This window comes from Protopterus annectens, chromosome 3.part1, assembly GCF_019279795.1.
Source record: "Protopterus annectens isolate FY-2018-M chromosome 3.part1, PAN1.0, whole genome shotgun sequence".
In the NCBI taxonomy this organism is placed as follows: Eukaryota; Metazoa; Chordata; order Ceratodontiformes; family Protopteridae; genus Protopterus; species Protopterus annectens.
In genome coordinates, this window is record NC_056732.1 from 1837345052 (window position 1) to 1837370668 (window position 25617).

Below are 25617 nucleotides of genomic sequence, written 5' to 3' on the forward strand. Positions count from 1 at the left end.
GTTTTTGATGCAGAAGGCTGTGGGTTCTATACTCAAAGTATGTAGATGCATTGCTAATACTGTACTGTGTGGTACTTTTAAAGGGGGTGGGGGTTCAACAAGTCAAGGGTGTAACTACAGATACAACAGAAGTGAGAAAATGTCATGCACAAGGGCATTTGTGCCTCAGTGGAAAGAGCAACAAATATCACTAACCCAAATTCAGGAACAGAAAATCAGAATTATTATGTTCTGTGGTGCATTATAAGAAAAATATTTTTAAACAAGTACAGTAGTACATTTTCCAGCATTCAAGATAAAACACACATTTTTTCCACTGCAGATAGTGGAGAAGCAAGAGTGGCTAGTTAACAGCACCTGGATTACAATAATAGCTGTGATGCTTCAGAATGAATGTAGGAGAGGGTCTATCAGTACTTGGACTAAAAATTGGAAGTCTTAAAACAAGCAGTTCCCCAGTTTATTTTGTTGTGCATCTACAGCTATTGAGTTGGTCTGATAACACAAATCAGGGTAAGTCAAGCAAAAAACTGATATTGAAAATGAGTTTGAGAAGCTGTGCAAGATGCCCATGATATATATATATATATATATATATATATATATATATATATATATATATATATATATATATATCTATACACACACATACGGGTGTGTGTGTGTGTGTGTGTGCGCGCGTGAGAAAGTAGACTTTTATGATGGAAATGTTCTGAATTGGGCAATTTTGTCATTATTTGTTCATGCATATTTTTTCATTGCCTACTGAAAAATATTCAAACAATAAATTTAAAATGTGCTCTAAGTCTAACAAGTGTGATGTATTATACAAGGGATATGATTTTATAAAGTAAGGAAGGTGTATCAAAGAACACATGTATGTTTCTTGTTTTGTGTGCAAGGGGCCTATGATTTGAAAACAGCCCAAAGGTAATCTTTATCCACCACTGGCCAGATGCATTTTCTTTGGATGTGGTGTGGGTTTCAATGCTGTTTCAATGAATGTGAGTTTCCAGGGCAGAGAAGTTTTAATGCTAAGTCTAGTTTCACTGTGAGACCGTATTGCTTTGTTTAGCAGTTGTCTATTAGTGTTTGTGCATTGTTCTATAAAATGTAAAAATAAAAATCTAAATAATCATTGTAGAAGTAAAGCAGTATGCACATTAGTATTTATGGTAAATGGGGTGAAATATCCAGGTAATGGGACATTGGAATAGCTGCAGGGGGACTCTGGTACCATATTTTGGTTGTCTGTTCTTCAGTTTGCATTTGAAAGTTGGTATCCCACAATTCCATCGGAATGGGCGGGGTTTCATAATTATGTATGCACATTTTATGTTCATCAGCATACAGATTTGTACCAAGTTTTCATGGGCCTTGTCCAGATTTTTGATGTTTCCAGGTTGAGAGGTATGACCAGATCCAGTATGTTTGCAGCTCTGGACGGTGTATTGACAATCTGATCTAGGAAGTTTGTTTGCAAAATTCAGGAATCTCTCTGCACATTTGCTATCATATATGATTCCCAGTTAATAGTGGGGTAGTTAAAGCTGACCATGAATATGGAATTCTGTTGGCTGGTGAGTGTTTCCAATAAGATTAAACACGTTATGGGTTTCTTGGGTTATACAGGGGGACCTATAGCCTGCAAGGAAGTGGTATGAGATTTTGCCTATGGTGATTTGAATGTGGAGAGACTCAAGTACATTGTTCTGTTTGACCAGCTTTGAGGTATATTTGTTTTGATGTAAATCAAAACACCTCCACCTCTAGTCACTGTCTGTGTAGTAGCTGGTTTAAATTTGTGGAAGGCCTTGCACTGCCAGTGTGCTCTTTGAGGCTTTAAACCATATCTCAGCGAATGCATAAACGTCAGCATTCTCTAGGGTGAAGAGAGTTTGTACTGAGTTGAGTTTCTTCTTTAGCATTCTAGCGCTGAGCAGTAACACCTTTAGATTTTCTTAGTTTTGATTTGCTATGTTGGAAGGACTTTCAGTTTGGCATTGCCTAAAAAAGACATTATGGAAGAGACAATATTTTTAGCTAATATTTGACAGCCTAGATGGGAGAGGTGCAGACTATCCCTGGCAAAGCAGCATGGTCTGTTGACCATGTCCCTCCATGCTGACAAATATCACACACCTTTAAAATAACACCAGAAACTAAACCAATTAAAGTCAATCATCTTCTGTTCATATTGTGGAATCATCCTTGGAGAAGATAAAATACTGCCCAGCCTGGAACACATATTCTTACAGCTCCAAGATGTCTCTCCATGTAGTTTACAGAGGTACATATCAGGTCATTAACACCCACATGGACTATGACTGAGTCATACTGGTACTTGTGGTCCAATGACCTGAGTGCATGCATAATGTGGCAGATCCTGGCCCCTGATAAGCAACAGGCCATGACTTTCTTACTAAGCCTGGTGAGGGGGCATCAGTGTATCTCCCAATGGAGTCTCCAATGACCAGATTGTTGGACTGTGTGGTGGCTTGTCTTATGGGTTTAGAAGTACAGGCTCCATGAGATGTGGCTATATGTGTTGATGTGGGTGTTGTTTTGAAAGTGTGCATTCAGGGCTGCTGAGGGTATTTGTTATGTGTACTTAATCTAGGAGGTTTTTGCGGTTTAGGAAGGTTGCATTTAAGTGCCTCAGCATATGTGGGTCTATGTGTCTGCTTGGAACTGTGTGTGATAGACGCAACATGTGTGCTAGTGACAATCTGGTTGACATCAGGACGGTTTTTATGTGAGAGCTTTGACTCCAGTGACAGTGTGTAAATAAATCTCTCACATATCTTATCAGTTTATTTAGGAATTAGCTGGCTGTCAGAGTCAATTTCTACATTGCCTCGGGATGCCCACAATCCACCAAGCTATAAACAGAGATAGTGGGAAAGTTCATATCCATGGCAACAGGATCTTTTTATTGATTAGACGGATGAAGTGAGAATATAAAGTGATGTAGACATCTTACAGAAAGGCCTCACTGAGACCAATGACTGGTGTTGAAACCATGGCCTTAAGCTTAATGCCATAAAATGCATCGCCATCCCCTTTGGGAAAAACTCAGTTCCCACTAATTACCACATCGATGGGAGCCCACTGAACACTGAAGGCATTATTAGAGATCTGGGGACACAGGTTGACAGCAACCTCTCCTTCGACCACCACATTGCCACTGCGGTCAGAAAGTCTTTCTATGTGGCACATCTCTTTACCAAGGGTTTTGCATCCAGGAAGAAAGAGGTCATCATCTCTCTCTACTCTTCCGTCATTAGGCCAATCATCGAGTATAATGCCCCATTTGGCATGTACCTCACTTAACAAATGCAACAGCTGGAAAGGCCACAAAAGTACCTCATGAAGAGGATCCTAGGCCTTAAACACGTCCTACACAGAGAGACTCAAAAAACTCCAGCTATTCTCGGTCTCATATCGTCTAGTAAGAGGCGATCTCTGCTTGACTTACACAGCCATGTCTAACCCAGCTCTGTTAGCAATGCTACATCTAAAGAAATCTCAATCCCTCCACACACACTCTCCAGAGACCACAACCTCATTACCAAAATCAACAGATGTCATGATCACCTCTACTGTATTCATACCTTGATTGTTATTGTTTACCATCTACCATGTTATTCTGTGGAACTTTTCTCCCCGGGCCTCAGCTGAAAAAGGACCTGTGTCTAGTCGGAATTTCCTGGTAAACAAATGTAATAAATAAATATAATAAATAACCCAGAGACTGCCCATGCTCTGGAATAGACTTCCATACATGTCAAGCAGAACACCTCACTGGCCCTCTTCAAGAGAAATCTTGATGAGTGGATGGGAAATAGAAAGTTTACCCCAGGGATCACTCCAGTGGCTCCACTTGATAGAGGCACTGGGAACTAATGTCGGGGTGGTACGATGCCAGGGCACTTCTATGGGCTAGGCTTGTAAGTCTGTTCATTAAAAGTTTCTAATTAGAACCACCGGGGGATTAACAGTTTCACAGGAGCAATACTGGGGAATTTAATGCCTATTCAAGTTGTAGCCCTCTATTGTTCAGGAGTGAACTAGTCTTTATTCACTCAGTAATGTCTCAGGGGTGTTCCAATGCGGTCTCGCAGACCTTAAAGAACATGTGACAACTTTGTGTTAGTATGAATAGAGGTTCTGATTGTGTGACGCTGTTTCAGTTTCTGAGGAAGTTGCTAGTGTTACTGACAAAAAGCCTGTGTATTGTGCTTAAAATAAACATATGAGATTGGATTTCAACGATTCAAGTGTTTTATTTTCATCTACAAAGTGGTCCATTGGGTTCATAGGTTCATAGTTTAGTACTAAGCTAACTGCCCTTGCAAGCCATTTTAAGCCTAGCCAATTATCCCTTGTAAGACTCAAACCCTGCACCTTGTGTTTGTAAGGCAAACACCTTAGCCATTAAGCCACCCTCAGCGTATCCATCTTTTCGTTTTTTTCTACTGGATTATTTGGTTTGCAACTCTGGGGGCACTGCTTGTCACTGCAAACTAGTTGTCCTGTGTGCAAGTAGGTATTAGTGAAATTTCAAGGGTGCTTTTACAGGAAAAATGTCATTTCGAGGTGTCTGCATGTACACAGGGCACTGCCAAACACTTGAGGAGAAAATACTAAAGTAGCCCCTGATGACTTACGGATGAAGTATTTAGGGAGATAAACTGATGTTAGGTTAGACAGCAGCTAATCAAGCAGTACTTACTTAAAAAAGAGCTAGTTTGTCAAGAATGATGAAAAGAGGGGATTTGCCCAACTGGCTACTACTAGTGCTGGTCTCACCATAACTTTAAGCTGCTGGGATACAATGACCCTTTCCTTCTTCTCTCACCAGAAGCAAAACAGTAGCACCAATCCCAAAAAGCAGCCAACAGGCCCTTTTGTGATGAACAGTTTTGTCCCAAATGATGCAGGGGTCTGTAGATTTCTTGTAGTCTTTTCCTGGTACAGGCCTTGAATGGCAACCAGGCCAGTTAGGAGGGTCCCACAAAGATACACACTGCCCAATCAGAGACAATTCGGAATCAGTGCCCTCTGTTTCTCACTAGGAGTAAAATATAAGCACAAATTCCAAGCTGGCACCTACAAAGCAGTTATTAGGCTTTCTGGTGATCAACAGTCTCCAGGAAATAATATCCCTATGCTGTTTCTCTCTCACCATCAGCAAAACAGAAGCACTAATCCAAACATGACTATTGACAAGCAGAATACAGTGGGTGTTAATTTATTATGTCAAATTATTATATTAAAACTACTGCAGTGCCAAAAGAATACATTAATGGATTACTAAACGTTCAGCCATATAATTATGAATATGGTTACATTATATCATACATTGTTACCCATAAGCATCCACTTACTTGTTTACAATACCATGCACTTTTTTGCAGTGTAAAAACAGTGTTGCATTACAATGCTACTCACAGAGTGCTCTTCTCCTCTCCTCTTCACCACCTCATACCCCTTTGTCCACCCCCACAAAAGCAATAAGGCTAAGTTGAGGGCTGTCTCACTGTCACTCAGAAAGCATCTTGTAAATACAGAGAACAGGAAACACACAACAAGTAAAGACTGCCCGTGCCAGAGTTGCCAAAATCATTAACATTTCATTTATTTATTGAATGATAGTATAGCTTACTTCTGGATCAAGAGCTTTAGGTGATAATGAATCCTGGATGGTGCGGTGCATTCAGTATTCTTCATTATCACCTAAATCTCTTATTTTTCAGATAGCACATGCTAATATAAATCCTTTTATTCTTTCAGAATTTAAGTGGATATTGTCAATGGGGGTTCTTAAGTTGGTCAAAAATGGGTTTAGTTGACAGCTTTCTTATCTGACATGCTCGACAAGCCGCGTTATTTCGCAGGAGACGGCTTGCACCTGTCACCCCTAGGCTTTCGAATACTGGCCAAGGCTCTTGCTGCCACCATACTGCCTTTTTTAGGCAAGGCTCAAAAGTCAAACCCACCTCCGTAAACAGCACAATTGACAAAAAACTGAAGGTTATGCTACTCAATGCCAGGAGTTTAAATCTCAAAATGCATGTGCTCAAAGCACTCCTCAGTATGGAGAATGTTGACATCTGTGCAGTAACTGAAACCTGGTTCAAGGCTCCAGACAGCACCCCAGCACTACTGGGCTATAACTCATACCACACGTTTCGGCCACAGAACACGGACCGAAACACAAAAGGATGGGGTGTATCCATATTCATCAAGGATACCAACACCTCCAGGTTAGTGGCGCAGCATGATACCTCTGAGATCATCCATGTGCAACTAACACCGGGCAAATCTGCAATTCAAATTGTGGCCTGCTACAGATCACCCTCCATGACCCAGGACCACTACTCCACCTTTCTGGAGACACTGGAAAACATGAAGGTCCTACCAAACACCCTGATATTGGGCGATTTCAATTACCCTACCATTCACTGGGAAAACTACTTGAGTACAAATTCCCAGGCCCAGCGCTTCCTGGAATTCATCATCTCAAATGCCCTGGATCAGCTGGTAAACTCCCCTACCACAGGTGAAAACATATTGGACCTGGTCATCACCAACATGGGCGACAGGTGTTCCACACCGGAGGTCAATCCGTCACTGGTTAGATCAGACCATAAACTAATCACTCTGGATGTCCACACCCCACCACTACCCCCAACTAAGGAAACCACAGTAAAAAACATTTCCAAAGCAAACTTCACCTTACTAAAGACAGAGGTGGTAAGTTTCACAGCCTCTATGCTAAAGGATAACGCTGCCCAAGATGCAGAAACCTTTACAAATGCACTCTATGAGTACCTACAAGGATGCATGGATCGTGCCATCCCTAGCAAAACCAAGACTCACTCCTCTAAGAGAAGGAAACCAGTTTGGTGGACCCCTGTAATAAACAGGCTATACAATAGAAGGAGAAAACTAGTTCAGACAAAAAGCAAATCCCAAGAAGGAAAGACATCCCTGATCAGTATCAGTAAGAAACTGAGGTTCCTCATGAAATCATCCAAGGCTAACTTTATAAGAAAAATAGCCAAGGATTCAAAAGATAACCACAAAGCCTTCTTTAGCTATGTTAAGAATCTAAGTAGCAACTCACAGATATGCACTGAACTAGTGCAAAATAGCACAAAATATACTGAACCTACTGATATTGCCAACATTCTGGCAGATAGATTCAGTGCAAACTTCACCCCCCTCTCACGTCCAAACGGGCCCACAACAATACCGGAAAAGTGTAGTGTCCCAAAAATCACAGTCGCACAGGTGAAAACAGCCCTTTCAAAGGCCAAAAACACAGCGTCAATGGGACCGGACGGTGTCCCAGGCTGCGTCTTGCATGAACTACAGAACAAACTAACTCCCCCACCTAAACACGCTGTTTAACCTAAGCTTCTCCACAGGTTACGTGCCCAGAGAATGGCACACAGCAACGGTTATTCCTCTCCACAAAGAAGGGGCCACAACTGACCCTGGTAACTATTGCCCCATAAGCCTGACTAGCCTGGTCTGCAAGGATATGGAGCGCATCATCATGGAACTCATTAACAAAGACATTGGGAACCGCCAAACATTTGACCCAACCCAGTTTGGCTTTGTTAAGGGTAGATCATGTTTATTAAACTTGGTGGACTTCTTCGAGACAGTCACCAAGACCATAGACGAGGGAAAGGTGGTTCACACAGCCTACCTTGACCTTGCCAAGGCTTTCGACACCATTCCCCACTCGGGTATTACAGAAAAACTCACCAGCCTGAACATAAACCCCTACGTCACAAGATGGGTTGCCAACTGGCTTAAAGACAGAACTCACATGGTAAGAATAGCGGGCTCCAGGTCCGAATCTAAACCAGTCACAAGTGGTGTCCCGCAAGGCTTGGTCCTGGGACCCCTACTGTTCGGTATATACTTCTCAGAAGTACAGGCAAACACAGGAGGACTATGGCTAACCAAGTTCGCCAATGACTGCAAACTGGGAGCCACAACTGAGTCTCCAGCTGACATGGACATCCTCCAAAAGGGCCTTACTGAGACGGACACCTGGTGTCAAAGCCATGGCCTCAAGCTAAATGCCAAAAAATGCATAGTCATCCCATTTGGGAAAAACAAAACACCTACGAATTACCACATAGGAGGCAGCCCCCTTAATACAAAAGAGGTAATAAGAGATCTGGGGACCCAGGTAGATAGTAATCTCTCCTTTGACAATCATATTGCCAAAGTAGTTAGGAAATCCTTTTATGTGGGCCATCTAATTACTAAAGGGTTTGCATCTAGAAATTAAGAGGTCACAGTGCCCCTCTACTCGTCACTCATTAGACTCATCATAGAGTACAATGCCCCATTTGGGATGTACCTCACAAGACACTTCCAACAGCTGGAAAGACCACAAAAGTATCTCACCAAGAGGATTACAGGTCTCAAACATGTGTCCTATGCAGCCTGACTGAAAAAACTCCGGCTGTACTCAGTGGCATATCGCTTACTCAGAGGTGATCTCTGCCTGACTTACAAAGCCATGTCCAACTCAGAACTGATGGACATGCTCCACCTAAAGAAATCCAAGTCACTGTGAGCCACGCGCTCTAGTGAGCTAAACCTCACCACAATAATAAATAGAACATGCTGGAGGGATAGATTCCTGTCACAGAGACTCCCCATGCTTTGGAACAAAATTCCAAATTACATCAGGCAGAGCCCCTCCCCTCACTAACACTCTTCAAGAGAGAGTGGATGGGTAACAAAAAATACACTCCTGGGATCACTTCATTGGCTCTGCTTGACAGAGGATCAGTTAATTAATCAGTGGGGCGGCAAAAGCCGACACACTCTGGCTAGGCTTATAAATGCCCTTGGGCAGATAGCCTAGTACTTACCTATGAACCTTTAAGAAAGCTGTCAACTTTTTGTACGAGGTTACTGTAATACCAACAATGGGTAATATGCTCTTTATACAGTTTGGTGAAATCACAGCTGGTATACATAATCAGCAGGTGGGCTTTGCCCCCTTCCCACTGCAAAAAAAAAACATGCTGTTGTTATTTTCATGCTACGGAGTTGTATGTGAGCATGTGTACTAAGGTGTCAGTGATTTATTTTTTTATTATCTTGTGTCAAATTTTTCAGTGTTAACCAACTGTAATTTTAATACATTTCTGTACACCCATTTTCAATGTTTACAAAGTATCCCTGATCTGGGGTCATTGTTCCTTATTTTGGTTTTGTCTTGAATTTTAAAGACAGAGTTTTAAGATCTACGGTTGAGGGGGCATGGGAAATAAAGTGTCATGTAATAGCCTACATTTTTTAGTGTTTTCTTCATTTTGAGACAGTAGGCATTGATGTCTGATGTTTTTGTCAGAAGTTACAGACTAATGAACACAGTACCCCTACTGAAATTACTGATATCATTTGCTGCACTTCAGTTCAACCTTTTAGTTTTCCAAACTCACTACAATTTGACGTCCTGACAAGAAAATCTTCAAGACAGTTTCATGATATGTTGTGTAGCACATATGCATGTTTCTGTATTGTATATTCAGTGTTAAGTGACTCAGGATTCAATGATCTGATACTGCAAAGTAATCATATAAAGTCTTTCCAAAATCAAGGTAAAAAACTACTGAAAAAAAAAACATATTTTAGCTTTAGGATGGAATTCCTCACCTCTTCTAGCAAAAGAAAGTTTGACACAAACATCTACTGACCAGTAAAATACACTATTTCACACAAATTTGTATTTTACTCTCAGAATCTCTGCTTGCAAAATGACTGACTGTGGACACATTAGTTAACCGGGTTAAAGCACTTAATTCACTTATGAAAAAGGCAGTTGTGAGCAATGAAGTTATATATTTGCAAAGTGAAAAATAAATAAATTAAAGAAAATACACAAGATAAATGTAGTTAACAGCCCTTTAATTTGCATAAGGTAACACATTTTTAGAACAAGGAAGAGCAAACTTTGTGTATATACACAGGTGTACCCACAAATAAAAATGGTGCTTCTGAGATTGTTCTCTCACCTAGAGAAACCATGTTCTCAAAGTTCTCTACCATCACTTCTTTGTACAACACTTTCTCCTCTTTACTCAGCATCCTCCATTCTTCACTTGAGAACTCAATGGCAACATCTTCAAATCTTTCTGGCACCTGAAAATACACATACTCTGTTAGCTTTAACTTGATGTGACTGCACATACAGTTGAAACTAAAATATTTCAAACACAATTACAAAATCACCTCTCCATTTCTCCCTAGAAAGTAATAGGTAAGTGACGACTCAACAATTTCATGAGTAGCTTATCAGGTGGAATGATCCCCTTATGTTCTTTTCTTCTATTAACCCGTGAATTATTACTCAAAGTAGGGCTGGCAACAGAATCATCATCATCATCATCATCACCATCATCCACTTTTCCCCATTTTCTACATGGGGTCAGGGTGTCATGTCAACTGTCACCATCTCATTTTAATGCCACTTTCCTACCTTCCTCGATACTCATGCCTGACTGTCACTTGTCTTCCCTGACACAATCTATCTACCTCTCTGCCGGATGCCCTCATTTCCTCTTGCCTTATTCCTGTCTGTCCCAAACCTTCTTCACCATATTGTTTTCTGCTTTTCTACATGTGCCTGAACCACAGTAATCCTTTTCTGTAATTGGAGTTGCTTTGGCTTTTGCTCTTTCTAGCTTTACTGTCCACGTTTCTGTACCATAAAGTAGTATGAATCGCACCACTGTTTTGTACACCTTGCTTTTCAACTTCTTTAGCATTCTTCTGTCATAGACTACACCTGACACTCTATGCCATTTGGCTGCAACTCCTCTGATTTCAGCTTTGACCTCTTCATTCAGACTTCTCTTCTCCTCAACTACCCTCCAACATATTTGAACCTATTATTCTGTTCCACTATCTTCCCTTCTATCTCAATTCTCAGCTTCTTCTGATTCCCCCATTTGCTACCATTACAACTGTCTTATCTGTATTCAGTTTCATCCCATGTGCCTTCAGTTTTGCATTCCATTCCCTTATCCCTTGCTGAAGTTCTTGTTCAGAGTCTGCCTATAATGCTACATCATCTGCATACAGCAACCTTTTGATTTCTCCCCTCCAACCTGTTTGCCAATGTAGTCTATCACCAGTATGAACAGTAGTGGGCTCAGAGCTGAGTGCTGAAGTCTGTAAAAAATGAACACTGTTTGCAATTGAGTCATTGAGTCTTTGTACATAGTTTGCATTAATTCTAACAGTGTTTCTGGGATTCTGAACTCCGCAAGGACTGCCCATATCAGCTTTTGTGGGACCTTATCATATCCTTTCTCTAAGTCTAGGTCAGTTGGACTCTTTCCTCATTTGTAGCTTCTTCTCAATTATCTGTCTCACTACAATTATTGGGTCAGTTGTGCTGCATCCTGAACTGAACCAAACTGCTCATCTCCCATCTTACTTTCTACTCCTCTACATATTCATTTATCAATCATTCTCTCCAGAACTTTCATGCAAAGTGACAGGAGTTTCATATCTCTGAACTGCCCATGGTTGTGAATGTCTCATTTGTTCTTGAATACAGGCACAGGTTTGCTTATTCTCCAGTCATCTGGGATGCACCTTTTTCTCCACAATGCTATGAGTACCCACAGGAGCCATTTCTCTCCTAACTCCCTCCACATCTTTATCATATCTGCGGTGACCTTATCTGAGCCTGCTGCTTTCCATAACTACATTTCCTTATTTATTTATTTATTTATTTAAATTTGTTGACCGGGAGTGTCCGACTGGACGTAGGTCCATTTTCAGCGGAGGCCCAGGGAGAAAAGCTCCACAGTTAAAATAAACAGACAGTATATACATTGGATTACATAGTGAATAACAATTTACATAGCAATTACTTACAACATATTTCCAGATGAAGAACATAGTACATCAGTAGACAACTAGAATCTTTATCTGTGAAGTGCATACCAGACATTAACAAATGTTACAAGAAGAAGCAGTTTGTGCTGTATAATAAGTACTGGCTTATGAGCATCTGAGCTTACTATAATCAAGGTAGTTAGCGGAGTGGAAAGAAAGGTAGTGGTTGGATGGGGTGGATGATATTAGAGTGAGAGTTGCAAGGGCATAGCCAGCATGTTTTTAGTTGTACTTTTAGTAAAGTTTTGAAGTGTGTGCATGATGGTATGGAGGTAATTGTGGGTGGGAGTGAGTTCCATAATTTGTTAATTATGTCCATAATTAAGTTCTGTTCTTAATTCTTCTGTAGTTGGCTCCTTCTCTTCCCTCATAATAGGATGCATCTGGAGACATACAGTTTGAATACATTCAGTAATACATGCAGAAAAAAATTAATTATGTCTTCAAAAAAATTAGGAAATGGTTTAAAATTAAGGTACCAAATAACATTCACGACACATTTCAGAACAGAATAAATAATTTATTTTATTCCAAAGAAAGTAATGCACGTGGGAGACTAGAAAATCCAAGTCCCCATGTCCTCAAACAGGAGAATCATTATTTTTTATACCTTTTCTGATTAAAAGCGACATTACTGTAACAATCACAGAACAGCCATTGACCAATTAAAATGAACACTACAGCATTAATTCTGCTAAGATCTCTAGACTCTATCCTTATGATTTTCCATATTAGGCATAAGTTCCATATTCCACAAAATAACTTTCTACACTTTGCCATGCTAGCATTTTAATATTTGTCAGGAAGTAAATCATTAGAAGCAGACTAAAAACAATCAGGAATCTATCTTGAGGTGAAAACATATTTAAAAATAAAATACACACTCAACATTTTTCCTTCTCTGTATGCCTCATATGCCTCACCCTTCACATTCCCCCAGCTGATGATGGAAAGCATTATTTATATCATGCATTTCTTTATGACTGGACAATGACTATAGGTTTTCAGATGAGCGGACACTTTTTCACTTGATGTCAGACACTCTTCTCATGCAATTTCCTTCTGTCCCCGACACGAACACTTTCTATACAGTCATCTCAAAAATATAGCCTTATTATCCATAAAAACATGTCTATATCTTGATGGAATGAAAACATACTCTGAATACTATAAATAATGTTCAGCTGTACATTCTCCTCCTTAACATTTGTTTTCACATTAACTTATATATATTATCATACAATCTATTAAAATCTTGCAACACTTTATTTTCACCTTCTAATACACTATGATTTTTATCTGATGTGGTAAGTGGCACTGATTTAACCTAATATATTTGTATGTTGACACTCCTTCTGGATTCTAATAGCTTTAAAATGGAAGCTTTTAACTTAAATGATAACATCTAATAATACAATTGTAATTGCTACAAGCATAAAAAAACGTTAAAATACCTCCTCCTCCTCATCCAGAGAAAAGATTAGTTAGCCATGCCTACTGGGAACTATCAACTTCTTTAGCATGTGAAAGTTCAGTAACTTGTATTATCAGGAATAAAAGAGCAGCACTCTGTGTTGATGAGTGTGCACATACCCCTTTTTAATAGCGAAGGTGAAATCAAGTACCATTCGATTCTGTAACACCACACTACCCATGACAGTCATTTCTTAAGTAGTCAAATTAATGGATTCAAAACGTAGAATTACTTAAAATTTCTGAGAGTTAAGACAGTTTCCTTTTCACTGCCCTATAAGCTGGCATAATTCCTGCTTTAGAAATTAACATATCGCCAAGGTCCATGTGAGCAAGTTCTTTAAAAGCAGCCTTTTGAACAGTATTTTGATAAACCCAGGAGGCACACATTTTTCAGCTTTGTTTGGAGTGACTTTAGTATCTCTTCTGTGATGATCATTATGAATCTTACATTCAGGTAAAACAGCTGTATGTCATATAGCTGGTATAACATTACCTATATAACCACAACCAGTCTAGCCTGTAGGTAACCAGGGATAAGCTTGATCTCCACAAATATAATAATACTCATGCATTGTTGCCATACCCTACCCTGCAGCTCCATCATAAATTCTCCAAGTGAAATTGCAAGCACTGTTTCCAACAAAAAGGGCTTCCATTTTTACAATAGCAAACATGCCCTTTACCAGTCACTGATAGATGAAAAGGGGGTAGGAGCATGTTTAACCTTTCAACTTTTAGTGAGAAAAACAGTACAAAATGCAGTAAGAAGCACTGTATCAGCCACTGGTATAGGGATTGATGGAATACCCCCATCAAGTGCAGTAGGTAAATGCACAAAACCCCAACAGTCACTAATACTGAGAGTTCTCCATATGTGTCCAAAGCAGCAGAAAAGTATTAAATCTAGGATGCCATTCGGGTGTTCTTGATTCAACTTTAACCAAATAACCTCCTCTGTTTTTAGTAATGCCTATTAAGAAATGGGTCAGTACTTATGGTTCCAGTGGTTGCAGATGATGATGTACTCATGGTTCTGGATGGCAAAAGCAAGCAACCTAGACTAATGATGAAATGGCAAAAAACAAGCAAACTAAAATAATGATGAAATGACAGTAGCTGTCCCAATAATAGGTTTGTAAGAAAAATAAGCATGGTGGGGCAGGAAAGGGTTTTGGAGAAACTGCAAACATGGGTGATGAGTTTGAATGTCAAACACAGAACAACACCAGAAAAGGAAAAGAAACAGACTAACGACCGTCAGCTAGGTTCAATAAGGCAGCGATGAGACACCGGCTCGGACTAAATAAAAACTTTAATAAAACACTTCCAAACTCTATAACATCCACGTTAAGCGCTTTCATCTGCTAAGCATGCAGACTTCATCAGAACACTTAATTGTGTATCAATACGCTAATTTAAAAACTTTTTGGCGCCAAATGTGCTTCACAAATTTAAAGTGCAAGTGCTATTATTTAACAAAAAAATAAATAAACAATGAATAAATATAAACACATAAAACTGACATACTTAATCTAAATCATCAATTAATAGATTTTATATATATATATATATATATATATATATATATATATATATATATATGCCCTATACTAATACAAAATAATATGCATTATAATTTAAAATAAACATCATATTGTTCCTACAATAAAAACTTTACTATAACATCTTACGTGACTTCACGAGTGAACTACCCTGTCATGACTTATAAAATACTGTGTGAATCATATAATTATTCTAATGGTACTTTGTTATCTATAATTATATGCATAAACTTGTTAACATACCTTATATCTAGAAAATAGGTATTACCATATAATAGTGAAGGATGTAAACAATAAAAATTTAAAATTAGAAATAAAACTTCGTACTATATTTTCATATTATGTGTAATTGTTTCACAACAAGGAAACATTTGTTACATCTACCCTTACTGTAATTCAAGAAAAGGTTTTATAGATATATACTCATTTAAACCTGGTTCCCTCGTTGCATCTGTTCTTATTTGCCAGACAGTCTCCCTCTTACTTAATACTGCCTTTGAATTTCCTCCCCTAAGGGAATTATAAACCTGATCTATAATTCCAAATCTAAAACTATGTCCCTCATTATATTTTTTTATATGTCTATAAAGTGTGTTTTTTGTATCTTTGTTTTTTATTTTATATAGGTGTTCGTAAATCCGCTTACGTAACTGCCTCTCAGTTTTTCCTATATAAAACACAGAACATTATACACATTTTGCCAGATATATGATATTTTTTGTTACAGTTTCCCCTTTTAAACTTAATGTACGTCTTGTTGATATCATCCAGTTTACATCCATCATCTTCATTGATCACATAACACTGTTTACATGACCCACATTTCCTGGTTGCCCCATTTTTATTAATGTTGATTTTTATCTCCTGAACCATGTTGTAAGTATTTTCTTATACTCATACCTGTCTTATATACAAAACTAGGTTTTGAGCCTACTATATTTTTTACCTCATCTTCCACTATTAAAGAATTCCAATGTTTCATAATAATATTCCTAATTTCATTACTATATGGTGAATACATCAAAACACATACTCTATTAAAGGAATTTATTTCATTTGGAACCTTATTCTTATTAATAAACTCCATACCTAAAATGGGGGGATATTTTTTACCCCACTCATTTCTAATGTAGTTAGATACATCTTCTAATAACCATCTAGAGTAACCCCTATTAGCAAACATAGAGGTAACAAATTCCATCTCCTTTTCCATTACCTCAAAATTAGAAGACATTCTTGCTACCCTTATGCATTGTCCTTTAAATATGTTTTTCAAAATATGTTTTGGATGATCACTAGTATATTCCAGATATCCGTTCGAAAATGTTTCTTTCCGATATATTTCGGACTGGAAGCCATTCATTGTATGTCTTATAAATATATCTAAATAAGCTATCCCTTCTTTACTGATATTATATGTAAACTTTAAAAATTCACTAGTCTGATTAATATATTCTATGAACTCTGGAATTTGTATTCACCATATAGTAATGAAATTAGGATTATTATTATGAAACCAGCACAAAAGACCACAGTGAAAAACTTCTCAAAAGCAGATCACTCTTCTTAAGACTGAGATGGTATCCTTTAAGCCCACTGTGCCAGTGGATACCAGATCCCACAATGCCGAATCCTTCACAAATGCTTTCTATGGACATCTCCAAGAACGCATGGATCATGCAATCCCAAACAAATCCAAGTCCCTCTCCACCAAATGTAAGCGTCCTGTCTGGTGGACCTCAGCCATAAACAAACTGTATAACAAAAGAAGGAAGCTACTGCACGTCAGAGCGAAATCCCATGAAGGGAAGACATCTCTGATCAACATTAGCAGAAAACTACGTTCTCTCATAAAAACATCCAAGGCAAACTTTGAGAGAAAAATCGCTAAGGACACTAAAGATAACCACAAAGCCTTCTTCAGCTATGTTAGAAACCTGGTGAAACCCTCAGATATGCTCAGAGTTGGTTCACAACAACAAAAAATACACTGAACCCACAGATATTGCTAACATTCTGGCTGACAGGTTCAGTGCAAATTTCTCCCCTCCTTCACCCCCAAAAGAAGAAATACTTATCCCAGCTGAATGTAATCTCCCTGTCATCTCATATGTCCAAGTGAGAACCGCCCTAAACAAAGCAAAAAACACAGCATCAATGGGACCTGACGGTATCCCGGGGTACGTGTTACGTGAACTCCAAGAGGAGCTAAACACACACATAAAAATGCTATTTAACCTTAGCCTTACTTCGGGATATGTACCTGAACACTGGCGTACAGCAACAGTGGTCCCACTCCACAAGGGGGGTGCCTCTGCAGACCCTGGAAACTACCGCCCCATAAGCTTAACTAGCCTGGTCTGCAAAGCTATGGAAAGAATCATTATGGAACTCATAAACAGAGACATAGGGGACCTACAGACACTTGACCCCACCCAGTTCGGCTTTGTAAAGGGCAAATCCTGCCTTTTAAACCTGGTTGACTTTTTCAAAACAGTCACTAGAGCCATTGATGAGGGCAAAGCAGTCCATAAAGCATACCTGGACTTGGCTAAGGCCTTCGCCACAATACCCCACTCAGGCGTCATAGATAAGCTAAACAGCTTAAAAGTAAACCCTTACATCACTAGATGGGTTGCAAACTGGCTAAAGGACAGAACCCATAAAGTTAAAATCGCTGGAGCAATGTCAGACTCAAAGCCAGTCACAAGTGGTGTCCCACAGGGATCTGTCCTGGGACCCCTCTTGTTCGGCATTTATTTCTCAGATGTTAAAGCAAACATGGGAGGGCTGTGGCTGACAAAGTTCGCAGATGACTGCAAACTAGGCTCCATAGTCGATACACCAGCAGACACACACATCCTACAAAAAGGCCTCACTGAAACGGACAACTGGTGCCGTAGTCACGGCCTTAAACTAAATGCCAAAAAATGTATAGTCATCCCTTTTGGAAAAAACAAAGTATCCACAAATTATCACATAGACAGCAACCCACTGTGTATGGAAAAAGTAATCAGAGACCTAGGGACCCAAGTAGACAGCGACCTCTCATTTGACACCCACGTTGCCAAAGTGGTTAGAAAAACATTCTACCTTGCACACCAAGGATGTCATTGTACCCCTATATTCCTCACTCATCAGACCCATGATTGAGTACAATGCCCCATTTGGTATGTACCTCACCCGGCATTTGCAACAGCTGGAGAGACCACAAAAGTACCTCACCAAAAGGATCAAGGGTCTCCAACATATGTCTTATTCTGCCAGACTAAAGAAACTTCAGCTCTATTCAGTAGCATACCGCCTGCTCAGAGGTGATCTCTGCCTGACGTACAAGGCCATGTCCAATCAGGATCTGATGGACATGCTCCACCTCAAAAATCCAAATCCATCAGGACCATGAGAGCTAAAGACTTAAACCTCGGCACAAGTATGAATAGGACATGCTGGAGGGATAGATTCATAACCCAGAGGCTTCCCATGCTTTGGAACAGGATCCCAGTTCAGATTAGGCAGAGCCCTCACTGACTCTCTTCAAGAGAAATCTTGATGAGTGGATGGGAGATCGTAAGTTTACCCCAGGGATCACATCTGTGTCACTGCTAGACAGGGGCACAGTAAACTAATTCTATTATATAAGGGGACCTTCATTGTGTCACTACTAGACAGAGGCACAGTATTCTAGATTTATTCAGTACATTTTTGTACCATTTCACGGGGTGGCAAAAACCACATCACTATGGCTAGGCTTACAAATGCCCCAGGGCAGATAGCCTAGTACTATACTATGAAACTATGAAACTATGAAACATTGGAATTCTTTAATAGTGGAAGATGAGGTAAAAAATATAGTAGGCCCAAAACATAGTTTTGTATATAAGACGGGTATGAGTATAAGAAAATACTTACAACATGGTTCAGGAGATAAAATCAACATTAATAAAAATGGGGCAACCAAGAAATGTGGGTCATGTAAACAGTGTTATGTGATCAATGAAGATGATGGATGTAAACTGGATGATATCAACAAGACGTACATTAAGTTTAAAAGGGGAAACTGTAACAAAAAATATCATATATTTGGCAAAATGTGTATAATGTTCTGTGTTTTATATAGGAAAAACTGAGAGGCAGTTACGTAAGCGGATTTACGAACACCTATATAAAATAAAAAACAAAGATACAAAAAACACACTTTATAGACATATAAAAAAATATAATGAGGGACATAGTTTTAGATTTGGAATTATAGATCAGGTTTATAATTCCCTTAGGGGAGGAAATTCAAAGGCAGTATTAAGTAAGAGGGAGACTGTCTGGCAAATAAGAACAGATGCAACAAGGGAACCAGGTTTAAATGAGTGGGAACCAGGTTTAAATGAGTATATATCTATAAAACCTTTTCTTGAATTACAGTAAGGGTAGATGTAACAAATGTTTCCTTGTCGCGAAACAATTACACATAATATGAAAATATAGTATGAAGTTTTATTTCTAATTTTAAATTTTTATTGTTTACATCCCTCACTATTATATGGTAATACCTATTTTCTAGATATAAGGTATGTTAACAAGTTTATGCATATAATTATAGATAAAGTAACATTAGAATAATTATATGATTCACGCAGTATTTTATAAGTCATTTAGTCCAAGCCGGTGTCTCATCGCTGCCTTATTGAACCTAGCTGATGGGTGATGAGTTGTTTGTTCATAGTCATTAAAAAATCAATCACCAAATAATCTCTGATGAAAAGCAATAATCTCTGATGAAAAGCATGGACTGCAAATGACTTCACAAATGAATTTGGTTTGGGTAATACATTGTTTATGTCACTGTCCAAAAGGCATGATGAATCACTGATGTTGAATTCAGAAATACGAAAAAAATCTCAGCAGATGTTGAAGAAGAATCACCAGGATGAAGTAATATAGTCACATGATTTCACTTACAGGTGTGGAACAAAGGGTTACTCAGCTGCATTCACTTCCAGATTAAATATGCATGGCAAATATTGAATCCAGTCTGGATGGCAAATAACTCATATTAAGTTCTGGATATGACCTGGAGGCAAACATTATTGACTGTCACTTCCAGATGTAATTGTATCCTGCTTTTTTTTTTTTTTAATCTGGTTCTGCTTGCAATAGATTCTTGTTCATGTGGAATGATTTAAATGGGGTCTTGACTGGACCCATCATGAGGACGGATCTTCTTGACATACAACACAAGGATCCAAATGGGGAGGCATTCACAACAGATGGCGGTAGTAGTGGTGAGCAAAACCAAGTAGGGCCACTTCCATCTGGTGCTGTCTCTCTCTCGCTGGGAGTGTACCTCAAGGTAGAAAAAAATCTCCATACTGCAATATACGATCTTTGCATTCTGTAAGTCAATGTAATGACTGTAAAGCAGACTTGTGATAATTCTGCAAGACAGAACAGAGATTTGCAATATAAGAAAACTGATTTATCACTGTCTTGCAATTCCAGATTCCTGGGAAAGGGTGTAGCAGGCATTTTCATAGGCCTGCCCACAAGAATTTCATAAGGGTGAAAGGGGCTGAGTGTGTCTCCCTGGGAGGGTGCCTTAATGTACATAACATTTCTGGGCTGCACTTCATCACCTTTCCATTCTGTAGGTCATTGTACTACAGGTAAAGCAGACTCGTGATAATTCTGCAAGACAAAACACAGAGATCTGCAATACAAGAAAACTGATTCATCAATGTCTTGTAATTCCAGATTCTGGCCTGCCCTGAAGAATTTCATAAGGGGGGATTTCATAAGCGGACAGATTTCTAGTAATACTAACTGCACTTCTCATGCTGAATAAAACTAAAGGTAAAACTTCTGGCCACCTAAGACCAGTCTCCTCACAGATTTTGGCTAAACGGGTTTTGATTGACTGATTAGCCCTTTCCACAAGTCCTGAAGCTTGTGGTTGATAAGGACAATGTAACTACAATTTAGCATTTAGAATTTTGCAACTTTGCTGTATTACTTGACTAGTAAAATAAGTGCCCTGATCTGATTGAATACAAGAATGCAACAAGGAACCCAAAATCTTGGAATCAATTTTGTTAATAGTTTCTTAGCTACTGTCTTTGCAAAATTTTTCACACAGTGATACACCTCTACCAATCCAGAAAAAGTGTCAACAACTACTAATGCATATTTAGAGTTCAGTACTTGAAGAAGTTCAATAAAGTGTCATTATGTGGAACAGAACAGCCCCAAAGGCTTTTTCAGTGTTTGAAAACAAAATTAGACACACAGTTTTCTAGGCAAATAATACGAGTATTTAAAAAATGTTGAGCAACTTCTGAAAAATAGGGGGCATACAAATCATTGGAAATCTGTTTTATTAATGCATTTTTGCCCAAATTAAAAGGTAAATGGTAGGTATTAATCAACTGAGTTGAGAAATTTTGTGGGACTGCTAGTTGTCCATCCAGGTGTCGCCACAAAAGTGCTGGAGACTGACTGCAGCCATCACTTATCCACCTCACTCTTTCAGAGTCATCATTCTGATTCTGAAAAGTTTCTGCAAAGAAACAGTGTCAGTTTTGTTTAACTGCTGCACAAATAAAAGTTGAACAGGACAAGTCAATGTAGCTGGACTTACTGCCATATCTGCAATACTATTTCCCTTAGTTATAAAGGAATCATCACTTGTATATACAGCACATTTAAAAGCAATTTCCTTTGGTAATAGTAAGGCATATAATAAATCATTAACAGAAACAGAATTTTTAGTAACAGTTCCTGCTGAAGTCAAATAACCTTGTTCTTTCCAAAGTATCCAAAAATCATGAACTACTCCATAAGTATCATGCGAGTCTGTAAAAATGGTCACTGATTGATCTTTGCCCTTCTTACAGGCTTCAGTGATGTCTACAAGTTGAGCTATTTGAGAAGACACATTTCCATTTAATTGTTCAGTTAACAAAATTCTGTCTTGTGTACAAATGGAAAAGGCTGCTAGAAGTTCACCATAATCTCTTCGAACACAGGAGGAATCCACAAAAAAGAATTAGATCTGGATTCTGCAATGGAATGTCTTTTAAATCCAACCTAGGAGGAAGCATAGCATTACAAAATCTACACAGTTGTGAGATTCTCCTTCAGCTGTCAGGATTAAAGAGGCGGGGTTAAGTGGTGGACATCGAACAATCTGTGAAGTGTTATTATGTAAAGACAACTCATATTTAGACAGTCATGTTGCAGATAAGTATGGTGTTTTAATCTTTTAATCTTTAATAACAATGCCTCTATGAAATGTGGAACTGTCACATAAGTCATGTGCCCAAGAGTTAGAGTAGCCACCATTTCCACTAAGCCTGCCATCATGGCCACTGCCCCAAGGCAGTAGGGGAGAGCTGTTGCTATAGGATCAATATTCATATTGAAGCAAGTGATCAGACTAGAACCATCATTTCCATGTTGTGATGATAATCCTAGTGCTACTTTATTCCTTGCACTGCAGTGCAAGAAAAATCTTTTAGAATATTCTGGTAACCCAAGTGCAGGAGCGTTTAACAGTAATGTTTTCATTTGTACAAAAGCTTGATCATGACAGTCCTGCCAAGGTAAAGGTTCTGAGGTATCCTTTATTAATTCTAATAAAGATTTCACGCCTTCTACATAATTAGAAATCCATTGTCAACAGTAACCTGTCAGTCCTAAGAAGGCTTGCAACTGTTTTCATAAAGTAGGTGTGGTGCAGTTTGAATCACAGGAATGTGTGACAGCAAGATCTGTCTAGCAACTTCTGAAATAAGATGTCCCAAGCACTGAAGCTGCAATTTCCACAACTGCAGTTTGTCTTTATTGACCTTAAAATCATACTCTGCTTTGTCAGAAGGAAAAATAATATTCTGTTTGCAGTCATTTGGGTTTTTTGAAGTTAAAAACAAATCATCTACACAATGAATTAGAGTAGAACTGCAAGGAAATTTAACCTTGTCTAGTTGCTTTTTTCATTTCTCTAGAGAAAAGGATAGGTGATTCTACATATCCCAGTAGTTATCTGTTCCAGGTGTACTATTGCCCGCTACATGTAAATGCATTATATTGGCTATCTAGACATATAGGGATAGAAAAGAATGCAGAGAAAATAGCTATCCAGAGCTTAACTAAACAATCCTATCTTGGTTTGTGATTTACTGTGGAGTTGACTAGTAAAATAAGTTTTATTTTACATTTTTTACACTGTTTTTCACTGTTTGTAGGAATGAATGGATAGCTTGTTGACAAGAAGATTTACTTTGATTTATATTTTGTTGTTTTACCTTTAATTTTCACAGTTGGTTGTTAGAAAGTGGATAGGTTTTAGACAGGCAAGCTCTAGCCATCACAAGGGGCCTAGTCAGCTATAAATTCACACAGACCACAGAGGGGACAATCCAGAGCTTATCTAAACAATCCTATCTTGGTTTGTGATTTACTGTGGAGTTGACTAGTAAAATAAGTTTTATTTTACATTTTTTACACTGTTTTCACTGTTTGTAGGAATGAATGGTTAGCTTGTTGACAAGAAGATTTACTTTGATTTATATTTTGTTTTACCTTTAATTTTCACTGTTAGTTGTTAGAAAGGGATAGGTTTTAGACAGGCAAGCTCTGGCCATCCCAAGGGGCCTAGTCAGTTATAAAGTCACACAGGACAATCCAGAGCGTATCTAAACAATCCTATCTTGGTTTGTGATTTATTGATCTTTACTGTTAAAAGAAGTGTGACTGACTGAAAGCGATAGTGAGAAGGAGCTACTGGGTGCAACATAAAGGAAAGTCTGACTTTCAGAACTTGTACGATCAGAACAACAACTTTACTGTACTTACGTTAGTATTTAATTGTATATTACTTGTGTGATTTTTCTTATATAAGTTGATTTAAGTTCTCTTTGAATTCTGTTGTTACTGATTTTGATTACTTTTTTCTTTTATGTTTTATTCAACTGAAGCTGAATATGGATTCCTTTAATCAGTATGCCGTTAATGATTTGCTAAAGCTCATATATCTTGTACTGTATAATAAATGCAATGCATAATGAAAGGTAATACCTGATAACAGTGGTGATCTGAGTTCCTCATGTCAAAAGTTGGATGATTTGCTTACCGTTATTAGAAGTAAATGTAGGCTTGCTGATGATGATTGCACTTGTGCAATTGGCACGTCTTGGAGAACTGTTGTTACACATATTAATGACTGGACTGGTGAGATAAATAATGTTAGGCAAACAGCAAATAGAACACATTTAGGAGAGGATATGCCTATTGTCTGTAAATATCATTCAACCCTTGTGAAACAAGATGATCCCCCCTGACAAATTTGGAATTCTGGATGCACGTATTCAGCAATCCGAGGATTCAGTGTTTAGAAGGAAACAGAAAACGAAAGAAAGAAAGGAAGAAATTCACGGCAAATGACCACAAAGAAAAATAAACTGATGTCTGTCTATAAACTAAAGAGAATATATACTAAAAAGTATACTGCTTTGTTACGTAATGCACAGATTACAGGGAATGATAACATTTTTCTATCAGAAAACCTTCAGTCTACAGTGAAAAGCATCATTTTTTGAAAAGAGAAGGTAGAAAAAAAGAGGCAACGGACAGGTGAAAAGGAAGAAATCAAAACTGAATGGGAAAGATTGAAGAATATTACTGTAAGAAAAAAGAAGAGAAAGACAGATATTAACTATATGCCTCAAGCCGTAGATGATCAAAGCCAGCTAGATGAGAATTGTATACCTGCAGATTTATTATGCAATGAAAATGGTGGATTAATAAGATTAATGGTGATGAAGATGATTCATTTCTAACAATTGATAGAGCAGATATTACTGAATTAAACGTTGAAGATTCTTCAGATCTGGTCAGGAAAGATGTTCTTGTAATTATAGATTCAATTAGAGGAACTGATACTTACATTTGCAGAGAAGATAATGAACATCAAATAGTGTTATGCTTGCCAGGAGCAAAAATAGAAGATGTGACATAAGCCATTGAACACCTTAATGTAAGCTAGGAGGGATCTATTTTTATTTATGTCAGTACAAATGATCTCATTTGCAATGACTGTCTGATAGTAGGGCACTTGGAAGCCCTATTAGATAGTATAGCTTGTACTGCTGTTAGGACGTATTTTTCACAAATCACACATAGAAAGGATAGTCAGGTCACCATGAATGAAAACCTACAAGAAAAAATGTCCCATTTAAAAATAAAATGGAAATATGTAGAACATCCAAGCCTAGTTTTGGGAACACGTGTTAAGACAGGATGGTGTGCATTTCTCAAGGTGAGGGAAGAGAATTTTCGCAACAGAAATTTTGAAATATTTGACAAACACGGGTCTATATTATATCATCGAATGCTTAAAAAAGCGAACGCTGATTGATCAACCTAATTTAAGCGAAAGCTTACAATCTCGAACTGACAGATCAGCAATTTTTTTCCCAGGGAAAAAAAATTGCTGATCCAAAACACATACACACAACACAAGCACACCAAACAAACAGAAATCCACACACATACACCTAAAATCTGATTCCTAACCCTACACTAAACTATGCACACACCACTAACTACCCACTTACCTTAACCCACACCCTAACCCTAA

General features: G+C 38.4%; 1 protein-coding gene across 2 annotated transcripts in view; it reads right to left on the minus strand.

Annotated features, from left to right (window-relative positions):
* The window catches only part of LOC122798733 (zinc finger protein 260-like), an 85251-nt gene that overhangs the window by 35676 nt on the left and 23958 nt on the right, over positions 1-25617 (minus strand). For both annotated transcript variants that reach the window (XM_044067833.1, XM_044067834.1), the window contains exon 2: positions 10059-10185. In XM_044067833.1, the coding sequence (XP_043923768.1) occupies positions 10059-10185 (127 nt within the window). The remainder of the gene's footprint in view (positions 1-10058; positions 10186-25617) is intronic.